This window comes from Sander lucioperca, chromosome 21, assembly GCF_008315115.2.
Source record: "Sander lucioperca isolate FBNREF2018 chromosome 21, SLUC_FBN_1.2, whole genome shotgun sequence".
NCBI classification, from domain to species: Eukaryota; Metazoa; Chordata; class Actinopteri; order Perciformes; family Percidae; genus Sander; species Sander lucioperca.
Genome location: NC_050193.1, coordinates 4,501,391 through 4,521,441, shown reverse-complemented (window position 1 = coordinate 4,521,441; position 20,051 = coordinate 4,501,391). Strand labels below are relative to the sequence as shown.

Sequence of the window (20,051 nt, the reverse complement as noted above, 5' to 3'; positions counted from 1 at the left end):
CTGTACACCTTTCACCTCCTATCAAGTGAAATGACACCAAAGACAGATTGGCACACACATACCAAACAATCTCCAACATACAGATGTTTGTTTGATGTGCAATGGCGTCCTTGTTTGGAGATGTTTAGTCAAATTCAACATGTTCAGTCCGTGTTTGTCAATGCTTTCCACTGACAATTAACCCGACAGTACGCATATAGTACATATCCACAGCAAAATCCAGAGCGAAGTCGTGTCATTGCTGCTGTGCGGGACACACAAAACCTTCATTAACAGTAACCTCAGTCAGGGACCTGTGATAGAGCAACTGCTCACAATTTCCTCAGCTAATGAGGAGATTGATCCCGGTTATGCTGCATTTGTAGCTAATGGTTATGTTTAACTGGTTGGGAGTGACAGGAAAAGTTCCTGTAAAGATATTAAGAGATTCAGGGGCACTTGACTCATTTATTGTGGACTCTGTGCTATCTTTCTCCGGTTCCAGTATTGCTCCCCGGGGGAAGGGTTTGACTGTTTTTTTCTGCCCCACAGCATACGTTTACACTCTCAAAATGTTGAAAAAGTCATAGTATAGTATGTCGAAAAAAGTAATAAAAGTCATAGTATAGTATGTCGAAAGTCATAAAAAAGTCACAGTATAGTATGTCAAAAAATGTGATAAAAAAGTCATAGTATAGTCTGTCGAAAAAAGTCATAGTATAGTATGTCGAAAAGAGTGCTAAAAGTCATATTATAGTATGTCGCAAAAAGACATTAAAAAGTCATAGTATAGAAAAAGTCATAGTATATTATGTCAAAAAAGTGATAAAAAGTAATAGAGTATAGTAAAAAATGAATAGTATAGTAAGTAGTAAAAAAGTCATAGTATAGTATGCCGAAAAAGGCATCAAAAGTAATTGTATAGTAAGGCGAAAAAAGTGATAAAAAGTAATAGTTGAGTATAGTAAAAAAGTCATAGTATATTATGTTGAAAAAAGTCATAGTATATTATGTCAAAAAAGTGATAAACAGTAAGAGTATAGTAAAAAATTAATAGTATAGTAAGTAGTAAAAAAGTCATAGTATAGTATGCCGAAAAAGGCATAAAAAGTAATTTTATAGTAAGCCGAAAAAAGTGATAAAAAGTCATAATATAGTATTTTGAAAAAAGTCATAGTATAGTATGTTGAAAAAAGTGATAAAAAGTAATAGTTGAGTATCATGAAAAAGTCATAGTATAGTATGTCGAATAAGTCATAACAAAGTCATAGTATAGTATGTCGAAATAAGTGATAAACAATTCATAGTATAGCATGTCAAAGAAAGTCTGGAAGAACATGCAAACTCCACACAAAAAGGCCCAGCCTGGACTGGGTATCGAACCAAGGGTCACAATCTGTACTGCCTACCTAATAATTTAATAATAAGAATTAAACATTTTTATTGATCCACAGTGGGGAAAATTACAATTTTTTCACTCTGTTGTTAGAACTCAAAACACAGGCCTGAAATACAACACATGCTCAGGTCCTATACATGCACAAATGGAGAGATGAGAGAGAGGGGGCTGCGACTGCTGGTACATCTCCAGCTACCAGTCTACATTCCATTCTTTGGTCCGTAGGGGAACTTGAACCAGCGACCTGCAGTTAGTAGTATGTGACTGAAAATTGTCTGAAAGAATCGGATAACAATACTGTTAATGTTGCTGAATCAGCATTCACAGAATAACAGTCATAGTATAGTGTGTCATAAGTTATAAAAAGTCATAGTATAGTATGCCATAATAAATGTCATAAAGTCATTGTATAGTATGTCATAAAACATAAAATAACATGCTATATTTATTGTGTGTTTAAAGATGTCTTGCCACTTTTAAACAGTAGTAAGAGTATCTCTACATTACAGTATCCCATTTACTCTCAAATTGCCCTGTTAAGTTTGGTCAACTGTTTTGATTGATCAGTGTGCCATGGGAAGTTACGCTTTAAAAACACATTCTTCAAAGTGCCACCATTCGAATGTTCCATGTTGTTGGAGAATGTAAGTTATGTATGGTGTGCCATGGGCTGAGAATGGTCTCAAGACCTTCATTTCAGATTACTGTACACCTTTCACCTCCTGTCACAGAAATAATACCAAAGACAGACTTTATTGGAAACATTTTATTCAATATGATTTGCACATCAAAACATATCAAAACCAGTTACAGCGAAGAAAATACACTACTATGCACATTACATTATCAATCCTCATACTGAGGAACTGACTCTTCATGGAGCAGCAATGAGCAACATTCTGGTTAACAAAGGTGACCAAACCAAGTCAAACAACTAAAACTAATTCCTCCTCCTCATCTTCTTTCAGCCTTAAAATTCCAGCAATTTCAGTCGGTGCACTTTTTTTCTACTTTACCTCCATGAATGTGGATCCAGGAGTATTTTCTATTGAGCTAAATCTTTTGAAGCTATAATTTCCTCTTAAAGTAACACAATTAAAAAGAGCAATGTGTTTTCCACTTTTATAAACCCAGCATTTATATTTCATGTTTAATAAAGCTTAACTGTGGCTCATTTAAGTGTTAAGTGTCAACTCCACAGTAAAGTTTTGACATACTGTAGTTTGTCCATCAAAAGGAAATCAGGCTAACCAAAACATTCAACCTACGAACACTTAAAAAGAAAGGATATAAGGATAACGTTCTATACCTAAATTTGATGTAAACATGTTTCCCCATTAAAATAGTAAAATATCTATGAAATGAATGTTTAATTTTTCTCTAAAATAGTTCAGCATGTCAACTACATGAAATAAAAGGATGATACAAAGCTATTAAGACATTTGTTTAAATATTACTTTCGAAAAAGATAAAGCTGAGGGCTCGTTCAAGGTATTAAACATGGACATCATATGTCATTGAGCTGTATTTAAGGGCAGGAAAATTAAAAATATTCTAAACTTACTCACACAGAGAAAAGAAACAGACCTCCCCCTGCTGGGGCACAAGTTCATAAATACAATGAACAAGCATAACATCAAGTGTTACTCCAGTTCAGATATTATATTATATAAGATTGTAATAGGACATTATTTAAGGAAAAATAAAATCAGCTCCCAAAAATGCATGAAATGTCTTCATATGTTAGACAGCAGAAAGGAAAAAAGGAAAGAAAATACATAGAAGTGAAACTTATCCAAATAATATTCATCTTCATCATGGAAGAAAATTGCTGTGTTTTAAAATCTAAAATTAAAATCTGTAAACCTGTAACATTAAATATATCATCTAAGAGCCACGTCACTTGAAAGGATGGCAGAACATTAACATCAACATAAACTGCTGGTTCTTGTGATGGAAAAAAGAAAAGGTTGATTTATCTAACTCAGCTGTTACAATGAACTTTAAAATGTAATGATGTTCCATAATGTCATTATCAAAGTCACATGGCTCAGCTCAACCAACGGGAATGTCATATTTGGTCCGATGTTGAATAGCCCTGTATGTCTCGATCTCCAGGTAGAAAAAATTTGATGGGCACTGTTGTTCTTTATTTAAAGTCATTAACATGTACCCTAGGAACTTATGGGTGCACATACTGTAATTGCAAGACTGCAATGAGGCTCAATAATGCTGGTTTTTAAAATAAATGTCTGAATATGTTTATTGTTGCATTTCCTATTGCTCAGCCTACAAAGTAAACGTTTTCTGAATGATCAGGGTTTAAAAGAAAGGGAGGAAAGAGTTTGTTTTTTTAAAAGGAAAAAAAAATTGAGTTCTTCACAGTGATAAAACTGATGCCAATCAGGAGCAGGGCTGCTGGATCCTAAAATCATTTCACACACTCACAGCTCATCAACACTGCCCAACACTGCCCATGAAGTTTTACACACACACACACACACACACACACACACACACACACACATCACTGTGGTTTACCCAGCAGGCTAGACAAGAAGTTAGACCCCTGGCTCTCTCCCTGTCTAGTACCCGCTCCTCCTCCAAGTGGATCCATCTGGTTCAGTTCAGACTGATCCAGCATTTCAAAGTCCTCTCCGTCCATGTCTGTGTCTAGCTCGGAGCTGGACTGCTTGCGGTAGCTTCGGCGGACCCCAGCCCTGGGTGGGCCTTCTCTGCGCCGGGTAGCAGGACGCTGAGGTTGCATTGCCCCGGCCAGCGCTGCCTGGATCATGTTGCTGGCAATGACTCCAGCCAAGTCACCGGCGAAATCAGAGGCAGGTGGCAGGCCGCTGAGAGAAAGTTCTTCATCCAGATCCTCCTGATCTGAATCAAAATGACCATCTACATCCAGCACTGAAGCCCGGTGACTAGCTAGCCCAGACAAAGCCAGACTAGGTAGACCTATGCTTGTGTCATCGTCATCATCCATCAAAGTGGCATCAGGGTTTATGGAGGGGAAGTCTGGCAGGTCTTGAGCAAAGGATTCCTCAGCATCACTGTGTCTGTCAAAATCTGACCAAAATACAGACAGGGACACGGTGAGGGAAAAGAACCAACCAGAAAATAAAGGAGGGGTAAATCTGCAATGTCTGCGTTCTTACCCTCAGAGCCCTCTGTGAGTGGGGTCTGGCCACGCGATAGGTTAAATGTTCCATTGTCAGTGTAGGACACCTCAGCATCAGAGTGCTCAGAGTCAGTCAGTGCAAGTTCCTTGGCAACAACAGCATCATCAAACTGTGAGAAACGGCAGATTTTAAGATTTTTTTTAAGACGTTAAAAAACTTTTTATATGCTTTTACCCTTTGCTCTGCTATAAAAGGGTTGCAAACTTTCTCTGTTACTGTTTAGTTCTATTCTCTCTCTTTTTGTTCTCATACCTTCTGTAAATACACAGGCACATGACAGACACAGCACATCATGTGAATTTTCTTAACCCCAACAGGAAGTGGCTCAGATGCGCTACTATAACTATACTATAACACTGTGCTGAAATACAAAGCCATCGCTATATAGTGAATGTTTTATCTGTATATTTTATTTTATAACATACACCGTCCACACTTAGGGGGGTGCTTAATTTAAGATGCCTTTAGTAACCAACAGTCCATTTATGGAGCCTTAAGTGCAATATCAACAGAATTAGTGGCAGTTTGATTAAAATATAGAGTTTGGGAGTTAAACAGACTTACCGTTGGGCAGAAAGCAGCCAACTCCTCTTCCTCGCTATCACTGTCTTTACCTGAGGCGAAACCACGGAGAGGCCTCCGCAGGACTGCAGAGAAGAATGACAAACATACAGAGAACACTTTTACATTTACAGTCACAAACAGTGCATGTAATCAGCTTAATGAGTAAAAGCAAAAGCATGTGGTTTTGTGCCACCAGAGGGCAATAAAGCATCAACAATATGTCAGTTGCTGGCTACAAATGAGCAGCCTGATGACATCACTTATATCTAATGCAGTGAAACCACGTTGAAGTGTTATGCCACGTTCCATTTACCTCGCAACTCGTTTTTTACGAGGTCAAAGTCGTAAACACGCCCCCTGACCTCGTATTTACGAGCTCGGAACTCGTACAACCTCGCAGTAGCCCGAGTTCAAAATCCAACATGGCTGCCCCCTGTATCAACAGTTGTGAAAGCTGCAGTAACATAAAGTTATAAGCACTTATGTCTTATTTGTGTCTCACTAAATCAGTCGCTCACACAGGCATGTTCAACTTCTATCTGTGGACATGTTGTTACGCTGTTTGCATGCACAAAAAACGGCGTAATGCGTTGTTATCAACTGGTATTGCTAACAATAGCTAACCGGGCTAGAGCTAATGAAAACAATGAAAATCCGACTTTTAAATAGAACGCATTCAACTCGGGTATGACGTCATTCCCAGTTGCGGCTTCTGAGTTCCGAGGTAAATAGAACGCGGCATTATTTGAACAAACACAACACTGTTAGTAGTAAAATAAATGTGAAAGTTATGACGTTACATTTATTGTTATGGTTCAGTTGTGGCTTTGACTTTATTTTCATTAAATTTGCAGTGCCAAATCTGCATGCAAAGTTTTAAATATCAAAAGGTAGTCGGATAAAAAAAAAAAAAAATTAATGTACTACTTACACTGATTATCAATAGGCTTTGACATCATGTATCCACAAACACTGAAGTCCAGTCGCTGCAGGACCGGATCCAGCTTCACACACACATGCTGAAAAACCCTGTGATAGGCTCCCAGAGGAGCCAGGAGAGTAGCCCACACTAGAGGAGAGAAACATAGTACTAGTCATTATAAAGAAAGAGGGAGTTGTTTAGTATACATGGTAAGACAAAGCTGTGTTTGTTTATGTTCTGTACAGATTCAGTTTCTGAATTACTAGAGACAAAGGCAAGGTGAGGCAGAGGGAGCAGCAGGGAGTTAACATGTAGAGCTGCTGTGGATCGTTTCAGACGTCAGAGTAGAGGGCCTTGGCAGCTCTTGCCTCCCAGGCTCTCCAGCCTACATGGTTGGAGGTTAGGAGATTAGCCCAGTCTCAGTCTGACCTCCTTAACTTTCTGCCTGGCTCCCTTCCCTCACTCCTTCCTTCCTTGTGTGCCTCTTAATGGCTTTAATCACCTCCCAGGCTAGGCCCCACAGATCTGGTTTCACCACCCATGTATTTTTTAGTTTAGAGTTTCCTCGCCAACGTGGTCCTGTGAAGGAGTCTGGATCTGTAGTTAGGACTGATTAAACTGCTGGGACTCACCAGCAGAGTATGAGAGCACCAATCCAGGAATGTAGCGTCCAACCACAGCCAAGCAGGCGAAGACTCCACAGGTCAGGATGCAGAACTGACACAGGGCAACAACACATAGGGAATCAAGTCAGCACCTACAATACATGTTGACTATGGTGCATGTATCCAATGCTTACAACCAGAATAGGGCTGGACAACATGTTGACATTCGCTCATTCATTCACTATAATTATAATATGGGGTGGATTGTGGTGCCTAGTGTGAGAATAATGAGATTAGATGAGAGTAATAAGATTTTGCATATTTATGAAATTAAATGTGACATACAATACACACACACACACACACACACACACACACACACACACACACACACACACACGTTAAATATACATTATATATGTATATCTATATGAGAGATTTTCTTCATATTGTGTGTTGTCCTTACCTTGCCAGGGTTATGTTGTTTGTACTGCACCGCACTGGATGCGATAACGGCTCCACTGACCCAGGCCTCAGCGATGTGGTGGCACAGTTCAGGCACACTGAGGATGCCAGGTTGCACCAGACCCCAGCTGGAAAAAATAGAGAAAATTATTAAAACCTTTACCTGCTTTCTACTTTTTTATTTACCGTTATTATTGTTGTTGGAATACTAGCTGGTGGTTACAGTAACAAACCTCTCATTTTCTGATTCGTCCCGGTTTCTGACTGTGGAGAGAGAGAACATTCATCACTTTAGGAAACAAATTGAGAGTACAATATATAAAAAGTAGTCCAAATTGTCTGATCAAGCATGTCTCCAGTCTTTGATCTCTTTGGAACCCTGCACACTTGGTATGTTACATACGTTCAAACACAGGTTTGGGAGATTAACTGTTCCAGATGTAATACAAATAATTTGCAAAGTCCAGAGTTTAGGGCTGCTGACTGGTGGCATATCTATTCTGACAAAGTTCATTTGTTGCAATCACAGCAACATGGGGAATGCTATATATGGTACAATTAATGCAAGAAAGAAGGAAAGTAAAGGAAAAGAACAGAACATGTCAGAGTGTGTTAGAGAGATATAAAGAGCCCCCATAAAAAGCAACTGGTACCACCTCCAATCTCTGGCCAGATCTTATTTCTCCAGGTATCAACAAAGACAATCACAGCCAGACCAGAAGCCAGCAGGAACAGCAGGCGCAGTGAGGTCAGGGCGAAGAACCTGAGGGGAATAAAAACAGAGCAAACACATGAACAGACAGTACTTCTAATGCCTGTTACCCCATGAGTAAAGGACAAACAACGTTACAAAATTCAAATAAGGGAAGAACTGATAAATAAAATTCCCATCCACTAACAATGGAAAAGCTACATCTAAATAGTGTTGTTTCAGGTGCTTGTTGCCCACTTTTACACAAATGGATTTCACTTCCTTGGGCCTCCACAATTAAAGTGTTGCTCCACTTCACAAAATCACAAGATCTCAAAATGTGTTGACCACAACAATGTTACAGAATTCTGCCAATCAGCAGTTAGAGATTAACCTAACCAAGATTTTGTTGGCAGAGCGAGGTGTGTTGGTATTTGGGGTAGCAGTGCAATTAGTAGCTACAGTTAGTTACATAAAATACAAACGTCTAAGTAATCCTAGCTCTATAAGAACACAACAAGATGTACACTTGTAGTACAAATTAATGCAAAAAATTAAAATGGAATCATTGTCAAATGCTTGAACTCACTTAAACAGCACTGTTTGAAGATGCATTTCATTGTGCAGTGGCATTGGATTTTATTATTTTGTTAGATTTATCCTTCTCCCACGCAGTGCTTTAAGAAGGAAAAATAAGACAACCTCAGTGACACTACAGTCAGAAAGGTTGCCCATATTGCCTCCCCATCAACATGTGACTTGCCATCGTCAGTCACTTGCATTTAGTATATCATGAGTGCATTATCCTTGGGAAGAAACTAGCCTGCACCATCATGTGTGTGCTGAAGCACAAGTAAAAGGGAGACAGGACAGGGCGGCCTAACATGCCCAGTGGTCTAATCGAATAAAGGTTGAATGCCTGAGCTCCACAAGGAGGCTGGTGAGCCAAGCTTCCCCTCTCTATGTCCCAGGTCAGTGATTCTTACCATACAACAATATCAAGGTCACCTAATTAAGCCAGAACTTGTCCCAGTCCTACACTTTCTCCTACTGATTTATTCTTGGTTTTCTTGTTTGAGTACATTTCTGAGTTTAGGGCTGGCCTAATGGCTGAGTGAATACAATCACACATGATAAAAAAAATAGACTGATATTCACAGACGTGCTTAATTCCTCATTTTTGTACTGACAACACACTGATCTGTAAATTGCAGATTTAACCTAAATGTACAGCCTCACACTCGCAGCAACAAGGGCACTGGTAAAGAGGATAATCCACGACATCATGCTGTTATCAAGATTAAGAAAACAGTTCGGTTAGGAGAAACATTAGAGTTAAGGTAGAAGTATTTGTAGAGTGTGTCTATAAATAGTACTACTAGCCAGCCATCTGTCTTGTCTTGAATTGACAGGTGACACATTTGCATCGTGTAAAAGCACCAGTGGCTGGCGGTCACATTGGCTTTCGCCCAACGACCAAACAGCTTCTGTATTGTCTGAATGTAGGTTGCTATAACACTGGTACAAACTACAAACAAACAGACTAGGGAGACAGAACAATTTTACCATCAAAATGAACTAAGTTTGCGCTGAAACTCACCAGAACACAACGTTGACCACAGTGTAGAGAAGCACACACTGTAAGGGTCTTTCCCACACTAGGACAGACTGTAGGTAGGTCAGGACGGGCTCGTAGGGCCCCAACCTAGACTGAAGAGCAGCTTTGACAGCCCGTACCTGACCGTCTCTCTCGCTGGAGCATGGTCGACTTCGCAGGCAGACACTGGACGCCTGCTGGGCAGAATAATCATTCAGAGATGCGTCTTCCATTGCCCCAATGTACGCCATTTTAGCGTTTACGGTCGATAAAGTCTGCCTGTAAAATAAAGGCATAATAGAAACAGGTAACGTTAACATTACATGAGGGACACCACAGCGCCACGGAGCAGCACCACTCACAACATCGACTTAACAGCTAGCTACGCCAGCTGAATCATCGTGTTAAACACCTAATTATATTATAAACAAGCATGTTATCAAAAACTGTGTTCAAACGTTTTAAAATAAGATGACACGTACTATTTTGTCATGTTTGCAGAAATGTTGCGCCTGGTTGCGCTTTCTTCGGAAGCTGACAATATGGCGTCACCTGTTTTTCCTCAGCACTCAGCAGCCCAATCAGAATCGGCACGACGAGCCCGTGTCATGCTGCGTTCAGGTGAAATAGAAATCTTTAGGAATGTTGTTTGCTTTGAAGCAGTAGGCTACATTGACAAACAAGTCAGCAAGCCATCATAAAAACATATTTTAGGTTAAAATATTCATGTACCCATTTTATTTTCTCTTGTGTATGCTATGGTTTTGTATGGCTTTGTACGAACTAAATAAAGTTTGTTTGTTAAGAGGCTCTGTCGGTAGCTATGTAACGTTAGTGGGTTTTATGTGCAACAAGATGATGATACATAACATGTTATGTATCCTAAATTATTGAAATGTCAATCAGAAGCACAAGTCCGCTGTGACCTATTTTATACAGTTTATGCTTTTGAGCTGTATGCAGCAGAGCTCTGATTACAAGTACGTAAATAGTACATATTTCCCGGATGTTCTGCTTTGAATGTGTCTGCTTGGCTTAACACGCTCCGATACAGTAGGTGGCGGCAGGCACCTTTAATGTCGGTTAGCAATCCGCCAATAAAGGGAAGAAAATTCTGCTTGGAGCGTCATCCATGCGTCACATCAGCACCAAGCGCAGAGCGGGAAGCGATATTTATTTTCCTAGGATGGCGAAGGCATAGCCCGCCCTACTCTGTCTTTGATTGGCTTACCCTGGCATTCTTTACTCTAACCCTAACCAATCTCACTCCTCATGCCTAAACTTAACCAATCCAACCAAGGTAGGCAACGACTACTAGCCAATCAGAGGTAGAAAAGGACGGGTCATGTCTTTACCATCCTAAAAAACGCAAATTTGCAAGCGGCAAGGACTAGTGGTGGTGGTAAAGTGGCTTGAGCAGCAGTCTAGCTACATATTTCTTGTATTATTTAGCTAGCAAAGAGGCTAGCTAAATAAAGAGCAACTGGAGACTGAACATGCCGCGGGAAATCATAACGCTGCAGCTTGGACAATGTGGAAATCAAAGTACGTGAAAGACGAGGTTAAGGTTAAGATATCCCTCTGCTCACATGAGAACATTATAACGTTAGCCAATGTACAATAAATGAACTAGCTAGCTAAGATGATCTGTCATGTAATGGCGTTAGCTAGCTAAGTGCTAGTATCAAGCTACGATCAAAACATAACACAAAAAGCGACAGTATAACCTAATTTAGCTGACTTGTGTAATAGGCTCTCTAACGTTACATAGCAAATGTGATCTAACGTTAACGCAAGTTACCGTTAACTAGCGTTAACGTTATCTATGCAGTGTCATTCAGATAACGATACTGTTTGTCTAATAAGTTCGTAACGTTACAGTCACAGACGACATATTAACGTGACCTAACGTTAACGTTTTAGCGAACCTGCTCCTCTCTGTGTTTTGCAGTTGGTTTTGAATTTTGGAAGCAGCTGTGTGCAGAGCATGGCATCAGTCCAGAGGGGATTGTTGAGGAGTTTGCAACTGAAGGGACCGACAGAAAGGATGTGTTCTTCTATCAGGTAACTGGTGCAAACACTGACTGCTTCTCTTCATTATCTCTTACATCATGAGTTACAAAATTAGTATCTTTTCTGCACACCATTGTAAGTTCAGTCTTTTTCGGATGATGCTTAAATAGCAACAACATTATGTGCCACTAGATGGAGTGGTTGTAGTTTGATATTCAGTTTACTGTCATAGAGGAGTGAAAAACCAGACAAATATTCACATTTGAGAAGCTGCAATTAGAGAACTTTGACTTTTTTTCATAAAAAAAGAACTTGAACCAATTAATTATCAAAATAGTTGGTGAATAATTTAATAGTGGACAACTAATCGTTTAATCGATTCATCTTTACAGCTCTCTTGTGCAGTATGACCAGCTAATTCCTGGTTATTCATAAAACTCCACAGGCTGACGATGAGCACTACATCCCCCGCGCAGTTCTCCTGGATCTGGAGCCGAGGGTGATCCACTCCATCCTCAACTCTCCTTATGCCAACCTTTACAACCAAGAGAACATCTACCTCTCTGAGCATGGTGGAGGCGCTGGGAACAACTGGGCTAGTGGATATTCACAGGTGATCACTGGAAATGACATGTTTCTTTCTTTAACCCTAAGAAATAAAAATGTTATGCATGTAAAATTCTGCGGATTTTTTTGTTTCCTCTAGGGCAAAAAAATCCAAGAAGACATCTTTGACATCATTGATCGGGAGGCAGATGGCAGTGACAGTCTGGAGGCAAGCTTTCCAAATTATCACATAACGACTGTCCCTGGGGCTGGGAGTGATCGGGGCTGTGGCTGTTTGGAATTTAAAAAAACGGATTTAAAAGTAATGTGATATTGCTGAGACGCCTGGATAGCTCAGTTGGTGGAGCAGGTGCCCATATATAGAGGTTTGCTCCTCGACGCAGCGGGCCCGGGTTCGACTCCGACCTGTGGCCCTTTGCTGCATGTCATTCCCCCTCTCTCTCCCCTTTTATGTTTTCAGCTGTCCTGTCAATAAGGGCCTAAAAATGCCCAAAAAGAAATATTGCATAGTATAGTCAACTTCAACTCTTATCTCACTCAATAGCAACTTGCAACTGGAACCTGAACTTCGAACATGCAAGAAAATATTCGTTGCTTGTAGTTAATGTGATGAGTTCATTTCCGGTTGAACCTGTAGAAACGGAAGGAATATCGTCTGAATAATGGACAAATTATGAAACACCGGGGCCCTGGACACAGAAAAGGCCCCTAATTCCTCCAACATAGGAGCAAAATACCCAGACTGAAAGATGCAGAACGACTACAAATAACATTTGTTTGTGGTTGATTTTTGTTTCTTTTAGTGACATTTTGGAGGTGTAGCCCCCTGGCCTCTTGAGCCTCTGGGCCTGTGCCCGGTAGACCCTTTCAGTAATTCATCCATGGTCTGAATAATAACAGGGAAGTCTTGATTGTACTTAAACATTACTTCTTTTATTCTTTCAGTCAGACTCTTGCATATTTGTTGTGGTAAAATAGAAAAGAATGACTTGATCAAAACTATGTTAAAATGGTGCCAGTGCCTGACATCTTAAAAATGGCAAAGGCCCACCAATGCCTCACTATTATTCTTAGCCTCTTTCTTTTTGGTGAACTTTCTTCAGCTGCCAGCCTCCCATAAAATAACACTCGCATTTCCCCTCTCATTCACATTATGACCCCACATTATTATTTAGTGTGTGCACTCATGTGTGCATTGGATAAGAAGGTAGGCCGAGCTGCCGTGAGCATGTGTATGTTGGCAGGGTGTGGCGTGTAGAATGTCTGGTGATAATAGCCGGGCGAGTGTAGAAGGCAGGTATTACAGGGCTGTGTTGGGGGGGTAAGGGAGCCTATTTGTGAGGTGGGGCTGCACTCCCATTTATATAAGTACCTAGGAAGAGAGGCATTTGCTCACCCACGCACAGTCGTTTTTTTTTTTTGTTGCATTAGTAGAGGTTACAGTAATCTTTATACACACGTGGCACATGCTGTAGCTGTAAATGTGAACTGCAAGTAATGAGTAACTCTTTGTCTTTGTAGGGATTTGTCCTGTGTCATTCCATTGCTGGGGGGACTGGTTCGGGGCTGGGATCCTATCTGCTGGAGAAACTCAATGACAGGTCCACAAACACACATGCAACAACAACAACAAACTATTTGTTTTAGTGAAAACATTTTCTCGTTACCTGGTTTGTGTGAATAATATGCATGTATATTTTCTGATCTCCAGATACCCAAAGAAGCTGGTGCAGACTTACTCTGTTTTCCCAAACCAGGACGAGATGAGTGATGTGGTCGTTCAGCCGTACAACTCGCTGCTCACACTGAAGAGGCTCACACAGAATGCAGACTGCGTGGTGAGCAGCAGCACTCATGGATAGATGTTGCTTAATCCCATTGCTCGCTTTGCTTCACAATGCAGCCATGGCTCTAAATAACCTCACAAGATGGAATGAAACACATTTTTATTCAAGCCACGGTTAGCTTGTAATTGTGCCACTTGGACAAACAAAGTCAAAATAAACATGGTAGCTTAGCAAAACTAATTTTACAAAAAAACAGCCAACAAAATTATGATGTGATGTCAGACTGTTAAATAAATTTGGCCTCATGTGCTCTGACGTAAATGTTACGGGTCAAAACGCAGCAAGTAACTGCTAGTACACATGTCAAGCTGTTAAGACATCAAAGACATATGAAACTCTAAAAAAATAAGTTTAATTAAGTCTCACAGGTCTGTTACACACTTCAGTCTCAGTGCCAGGAAAAAAAGAAAATCCAGTGGACTAGTTTTGGCTAGGTTTGTTTAATGTTGTGATTGAAGGAATACTCCACACGAAAAAGAAAAAAAAATCATCACAAATATGAAGACAGATTGTTACTTCACCCTCTGTGGTTTTGTAATTTGACTACCCAGTTGTCACTTGTCTTTTAAGGTTATGTACCTGATATTGTGATACATTTTAGGCTTACAGTCCCCTTTAGATATAGTCTAATGTTTACACACACACACACACACACACACACACACACACACACTCTGCCAGTTCGTTTGTTGAAAATCTTACTTTTTAGGCCACCTCAGTGCTTGTGTAGCAGACTAATAAAGAAGCTAACTGCAGTGCCAGCTGCAATCAAACTTCATAAAACTCAGTCTTAAATTGGTGATTATATTAGTCTGAGATGCTCTAACAGTCTAATGGTGTTTCCTCTCTAATACCTACTTCCTCCATGGTCTTGCATAAGGCCCTCATGTTGATTAAATTAGCCAGAGAGCTAATAGAATCGGCCCCCCTTTTGCAACTGTACAGTGCGTCTTTTATGTTCAACTCTGCTAACAACCGCACACTGTGTTGCTCCTTAAGAGGTTCTTTGACTGTGTCATTACTCTGATATCCTCGTTCTTCTTCTTTAACATGGCAGCAGTGTTTTGACCTTCTTCATTATGTTGTGGTGCTGAAGCTCTTCTTTTCTGTTATGTTTTCATTTGTCTAATAATTGCCCCATTTCTCTCATTGTGTGTTGTATATTAGGTGGTGTTGGATAACACAGCTCTAAATCGCATCGCCACAGACAGGCTGCGTATCCAGAACCCCTCGTTCTCCCAGATCAATCAGCTGGTGAGTGAGAGACGCCACTCAGTGTTACAACCTCTACCTCCTACTTCAGTTGTTTTCACAGCTCGTCAGTCAGCAGGTTTTAGTCTTAGTCTCAGAGATTGCAGTCTACCTGACTGTATTTAAACAAAGGCAAACGTTGAGACAGGCTGTACTAGATTCATGCTGCTCACTTAAAAAACTACAAACTAGTTTGGCGAGTCGGTTGCACGTCAGACTGGATTTCAACTTTCTTAGAAATGAGTTGCACAGGGCTGCACTTTCCAAATGGTATGTCAGCTTGTTTGGAGCCACTCTTAAAGATTTTGAATTTAGGCTGCATTCCTTTTTCGGGCTGGTCGATGTGGCCAAGAAATGAAAATCTACATATTTATTCCAGATTTTAATACAAAATGTTATGCAAAATGCAGGAAGAATTGAATTGAAACCGCATTAGACAGCTAATGTTGTCACCTTTTGACTGAAAGTACTCTTTTTGTGTGTTGTAAGAACAATATTTCATGAAGTAGACATTTTACATATCGTGCAGAAACAAAAATTCAAATTATTTTGATATCTCGCTCAGCTCTTACTCCTTTTAAAACTTAATTGTAAGCTGTTAGCGGATTGTAGTTAATTGAAAGCTCTGTCTAACTGAACTGTCATACACACAGGTTTCTACCATCATGTCTGCAAGCACAACCACCCTGCGTTACCCGGGCTACATGAACAATGACCTTATTGGCCTGATAGCATCCCTCATCCCCACACCCCGCCTCCACTTCCTTATGACTGGGTACACTCCGCTTACTACTGACCAGTCGGTGAGTGAAATAAAACCAAATGGTGCAAAATGTTTTCATGGTAACCCAGCATCAGTGGATTGTAATGTAAAGTATTCTTGCAATTAGCAGTTAATATTTCAAATACTGAATGTCCATTTTCAGGTTGCTAGTGTGAGGAAAACCACAGTGCTGGATGTGATGAGGAGGCTTCTGCAACCCAAGAACGTGATGGTGTCCACAGGAAGAGAGAGACAGCCGAGCCACTGCTACATTGCCATCCTTAACATCATCCAGGGAGAGGTCGACCCCACACAGGTACGAGTGCACAGTATGTGTGTGAGGTGTCAATCTATATTCTTATAAATTCCAAATAACTTAACATGTTTGGAGAGTATTCAGGCGTATTATACTCTACTGTAGGTGCATAAAAGCCTCCAAAGGATCAGGGAGCGCAAACTTGCCAGCTTCATTCCGTGGGGTCCTGCCAGCATCCAGGTGGCTTTGTCCAGGAAGTCCCCGTACCTGCCCTCGGCCCACCGAGTCAGTGGCCTAATGATGGCCAACCACACAAGTATCTCCTCTGTAAGTCCTCATCTTAGAGTTGCATCACCTCAGCCTGTTCAGTTACATTCTTCACCAGTGTGTATTTATACAGTTGAGACCTTTGCCTTTGTTTGTTCTGAGTCAATACTTGAGGATATGCATTGTCCTAAAGCTGAAGTTCAAGCAGTTACAACAATTTGGCTTTTCATCATCATCCTGTCAAATTTCTTTTTTTCCCCCTTTTGCTGGTTTAAAACATGAGCTGTGAAGTTGAGGGAAAATGCAGTCCTGTGATGTCAAAACTTAATCTGAAAAAGCCTTTACAGACTGTCATAATGCCCAAATCAAACTTTTTTTCTTTCATTATTAAGTAAGGGGAAATACAGTCATCCAAGGAAGTTTCAGTGAAGTCATACATTTCATTTTCCTTTCTGGTAGCCTGGAAGTTAAAAATAAAACTGAAAGTGTGCAAGTTTTAAAAGAATAAGAACCTGAAACGTATCCGTTGCTGTCCCACAGCTGTTTGAGCGGACGTGCCGGCAGTATGACAAACTGCGTAAGCGTGAAGCCTTCCTGGAGCAGTTCCGCAAAGAGGACATATTCAAGGAAAACTTTGATGAGCTGGACAACTCTCGCGAAGTGGTCCAGCAGCTGATAGACGAGTACAGCGCAGCCACACGGCCTGACTACATTTCCTGGGGCTCGCAAGAACAGTGAACAGACTTTCTTTTGTCTTCTATCTCAATTACAACTCAGTCAACATACATGCTTAGCTAGTTTATTCTAACTCAATTTAAGTCCCTTCTTCAAAAATATTTTCTCCAACATATAGGTGTCCCAAAATAGACAGGTATTTGGCTATAGCTGCTTCTCTGAAAAACTATTTATTGGCTTGTTATAGCATTTCATAGTATGTGTCTCAAAATTGATAAGAGACTGAGGGATGACTGTTAACAGCCAATTTTATTATATTAACCAAAAAGTAAAATGGACTGGACTGTGTCACATCCATGAGATTCTCAAGCCCAGTTTAAATAAAACAATCCTTGCCCAACAGTCCAGTGAAGTGAAAGTAAGAGTACTTTTTTTCCTGCAAGTATGTGCAGAAAGCATCAATATATTGTACAAAACAATCTGTACATTTCTGTTTATGGTTGTTTTTATCCTTTTTTCCTAAACTCAGCTTTCCCGTCTTTGTAGCCTATTTCTTTCCAGCAATGTAACCTGTTGCCTTTCTTTGGTCTATTTTATACCATACTTAAGTTTTTGTGCAGTTGATTTACAGTAAAACGTCCACTGTCTACAAAATGATTGCCTTGAATAATGGGAATAGGATTGCCAGAATGTGTTGCGTGATATTTGATGTAGGTTTTTTCATCCTATACATTTCTGTCATGGTTTTATTGTACCTCTTTGTCTGCTGCTGATACACTTTGCTCATTTGTTACCGCTGTACATGACCAACAAGAATGTTGAGTGGAAGTTGGGCTTGAGCAAGAAGTGATGTTAAAATACCTACCATACAAACGGCATCAGTATTTAACAGCATTTGTCACATACGATAAAGTAACAGTTTGCACAGGTGAACATGGAGTACAAGGATGGATCTCGTGTTAACACTTCATCTCGGTGCCTGTAAATATACTTCAAGGAATAGCTGTTTTACTGGTATTCACGGTATTGTCTAAAAAGAATATACTGTTCCATGTTGCTTTGCGTGTTGGACCTGTTTGAAAGGATGAATAAACACATTTTCTATTTTCCATTTGAAATGTTTTTGGTGTTATCTGAAGGCACACTTGTAGGTTATATGTAAAAGGTCATTTTACTTCGCATACAAAATAATAAAACACCACTTTTCCCCCCCCTCACCTGGAGCTGCAGTGTATTGGTGGCCATTCATCTAACTCAGTTAAGGCTCATTACCACAGGGGAACGTAAAAGCACTTAGCAACGCTTGCTCAACCAGCTTTTGTTTTTACCCAGAAAAAGCTTCGGGGGAGGCAGCTCTCGGCTCTGCTCCTGGCGCCAAACTTCAGCCTTTTATAAAACGTCTGGTTGAAAACAATAGTCTTACACTGCTTCACTAGTCAAGGTACAAGAAAGCACATTTTCTGAAAATGAAATGAAGGCTGAGGCTGAACAACACTATTAAATATGGTAAAATGGTGCCGTTTTATTAATTACATACAGTATTTATAGTTTTTTTTATTGCACTTCCAGGTTAGTTAAAAACAAACAATAGTGCAATTAACTATACACACATGAACATAAAAAGGTACCATGCAGCATACAAACAAGCTTAATACAAAGCAACAACATCTGCAGTTTGATTTATTTTATTTTCATACTTGTAGCTTGGAGCTGCCTGCAGCTGCAGTAAAAAAAGCAAAAGACCTGATTGTGAGCAGGAAACGGGGCTGACTGTGCAATGACGTTCGTAAGTCTTGAGGCTGGTTATTGCATGGGGTTGTGTAAAAGACAGTACTCTAAAATTATATTTACAAAGTCTATGATCTCGGATTTCTAAAAAGGTCATCTACATTAAAATAAGGTGTACAATGTATACAACAGGATGTTTTTATATTTCACATTCAAGTTTAAAGAAAAATGAGTAAATGTGAAAACACTCAAATATAAATTGGGGGATCTGTCTGCTTTGGGATCATTTCTTGTTATAAAAGCTTATTTAAAAAAACATCTTTGGTCCATGCTCAAACCCTTGACTTGGCGAAACTTTGGCTTCACAAGAACACTTGAACAGTGAACACAAAGATGGAGCTACACAGGATTTACACATCTGAACTGCAGGAGGATCAAGGGGAACACAGCTTGGAACACAACCAAAAGCATTTATGGCTTTTGGTTAACATTTTATCAGAAAACACATCTGGGTCTGCATTTAAGACAAAGCACAGAGAAAATAGCAAAGTTTGCATAAATAATACTACAAAAGCATCCATGGCCTGATTAAAAAAAGTTTCGGTTTAAATAGCAGGGGAACTGCATGGTAAATATGGCGTCACTTCTTCTCTTATGATCCCAATCTCTGACTAGGGGTTTTATGTGTAGTCTAAGTTTAATTTCTTCCGTTATATATACATTGTGAAAATAACAATAATAAACAGAGAAGCACCTGATATTTTCAGCAGAGTAGAGCTGCATTAGGATAGAACCAAGTTTTGTGTCGAGGATTACAGCCAAGACAAGCAGCACAACGAAGGACATGAGAGAGCATTTGCTGGAAACAACTAAGAAACAGCTCCGAAATCCTTTTTGTTTCTGTGACAGATTCAGATCCTGAATGTAATCCAGGAAAATTATTTTCTTGATCAAATAGAGACAGACAGACAGACAGACACACACACACACACACACACACACACACACACACACACACACACACACACACACACACACACACACACACACACACACACACACACACACACACACACACACACACACACACACACACACACACACACACACCCATAGGTAAGAATCTATATGGCATTGGCAGCCAAAGTGACTTAGCTACAGAGTTCAACATCTGTTTCCAGTTCCAAGTTCACATGGCTCACTGCATCAACAGTTCCAGGTAATGCAAACCCGGCCGGGACCTTATGAAAACGGACCGTCTCTGATGAACATGT

General features: G+C 40.1%; 2 protein-coding genes and 1 long non-coding RNA gene across 3 annotated transcripts; 1 reads left to right on the top strand and 2 right to left on the bottom strand.

Moving 5' to 3' along the window:
- Positions 1 to 2,129: 2,129 nt before the first annotated feature.
- LOC116059681 lies at positions 2,130 to 19,785 on the bottom strand. Its single transcript, XR_004107352.2, has 2 exons — positions 19,752 to 19,785; positions 2,130 to 3,848 (listed from the first exon to the last, which is right to left on the bottom strand). It is a non-coding gene; the product is annotated as an uncharacterized LOC116059681 (long non-coding RNA).
- Positions 3,723 to 10,058, bottom strand: retreg3 (reticulophagy regulator family member 3). Its single transcript, XM_031312922.2, has 10 exons — positions 9,893 to 10,058; positions 9,414 to 9,689; positions 7,779 to 7,885; positions 7,356 to 7,386; positions 7,124 to 7,250; positions 6,685 to 6,769; positions 6,062 to 6,199; positions 5,131 to 5,213; positions 4,543 to 4,675; positions 3,723 to 4,453 (listed from the first exon to the last, which is right to left on the bottom strand). Exons 2-10 carry the CDS (start codon positions 9,659 to 9,661, stop codon positions 3,906 to 3,908), a joined length of 1,500 nt encoding a protein of 499 aa, XP_031168782.1. The 5' UTR covers positions 9,662 to 9,689; positions 9,893 to 10,058; the 3' UTR covers positions 3,723 to 3,905.
- On the top strand, positions 10,715 to 18,167 carry tubg1 (tubulin, gamma 1). The gene is made up of 11 exons (XM_031312923.2): positions 10,715 to 10,955; positions 11,362 to 11,474; positions 11,869 to 12,036; positions 12,130 to 12,198; positions 13,512 to 13,591; positions 13,702 to 13,828; positions 15,005 to 15,091; positions 15,742 to 15,891; positions 16,015 to 16,167; positions 16,273 to 16,434; positions 16,915 to 18,167. Exons 1-11 carry the CDS (start codon positions 10,907 to 10,909, stop codon positions 17,110 to 17,112), a joined length of 1,356 nt encoding a protein of 451 aa, XP_031168783.1. The 5' UTR covers positions 10,715 to 10,906; the 3' UTR covers positions 17,113 to 18,167.
- Positions 19,786 to 20,051: the final 266 nt, after the last annotated feature.

Coding starts and splice junctions, on each gene's coding strand:
- retreg3 (XM_031312922.2), bottom strand. CDS start 9,661: ATGGCGTACATTGGGGCAATGGAAGACGCATCTCTGAATGATTATTCT. Junction 7,886..9,413: donor GTGGTCAACGTTGTGTTCTG/GTGAGTTTCAGC, acceptor TATTCCCCTCAG/GTTCTTCGCCCTGACCTCAC. Junction 6,200..6,684: donor GGTGCTCTCATACTCTGCTG/GTGAGTCCCAGC, acceptor TCTCTCCTCTAG/TGTGGGCTACTCTCCTGGCT.
- tubg1 (XM_031312923.2), top strand. CDS start 10,907: ATGCCGCGGGAAATCATAACGCTGCAGCTTGGACAATGTGGAAATCAA. Junction 11,475..11,868: donor AGGATGTGTTCTTCTATCAG/GTAACTGGTGCA, acceptor AAAACTCCACAG/GCTGACGATGAGCACTACAT. Junction 12,199..13,511: donor ATGGCAGTGACAGTCTGGAG/GCAAGCTTTCCA, acceptor TTGTCTTTGTAG/GGATTTGTCCTGTGTCATTC.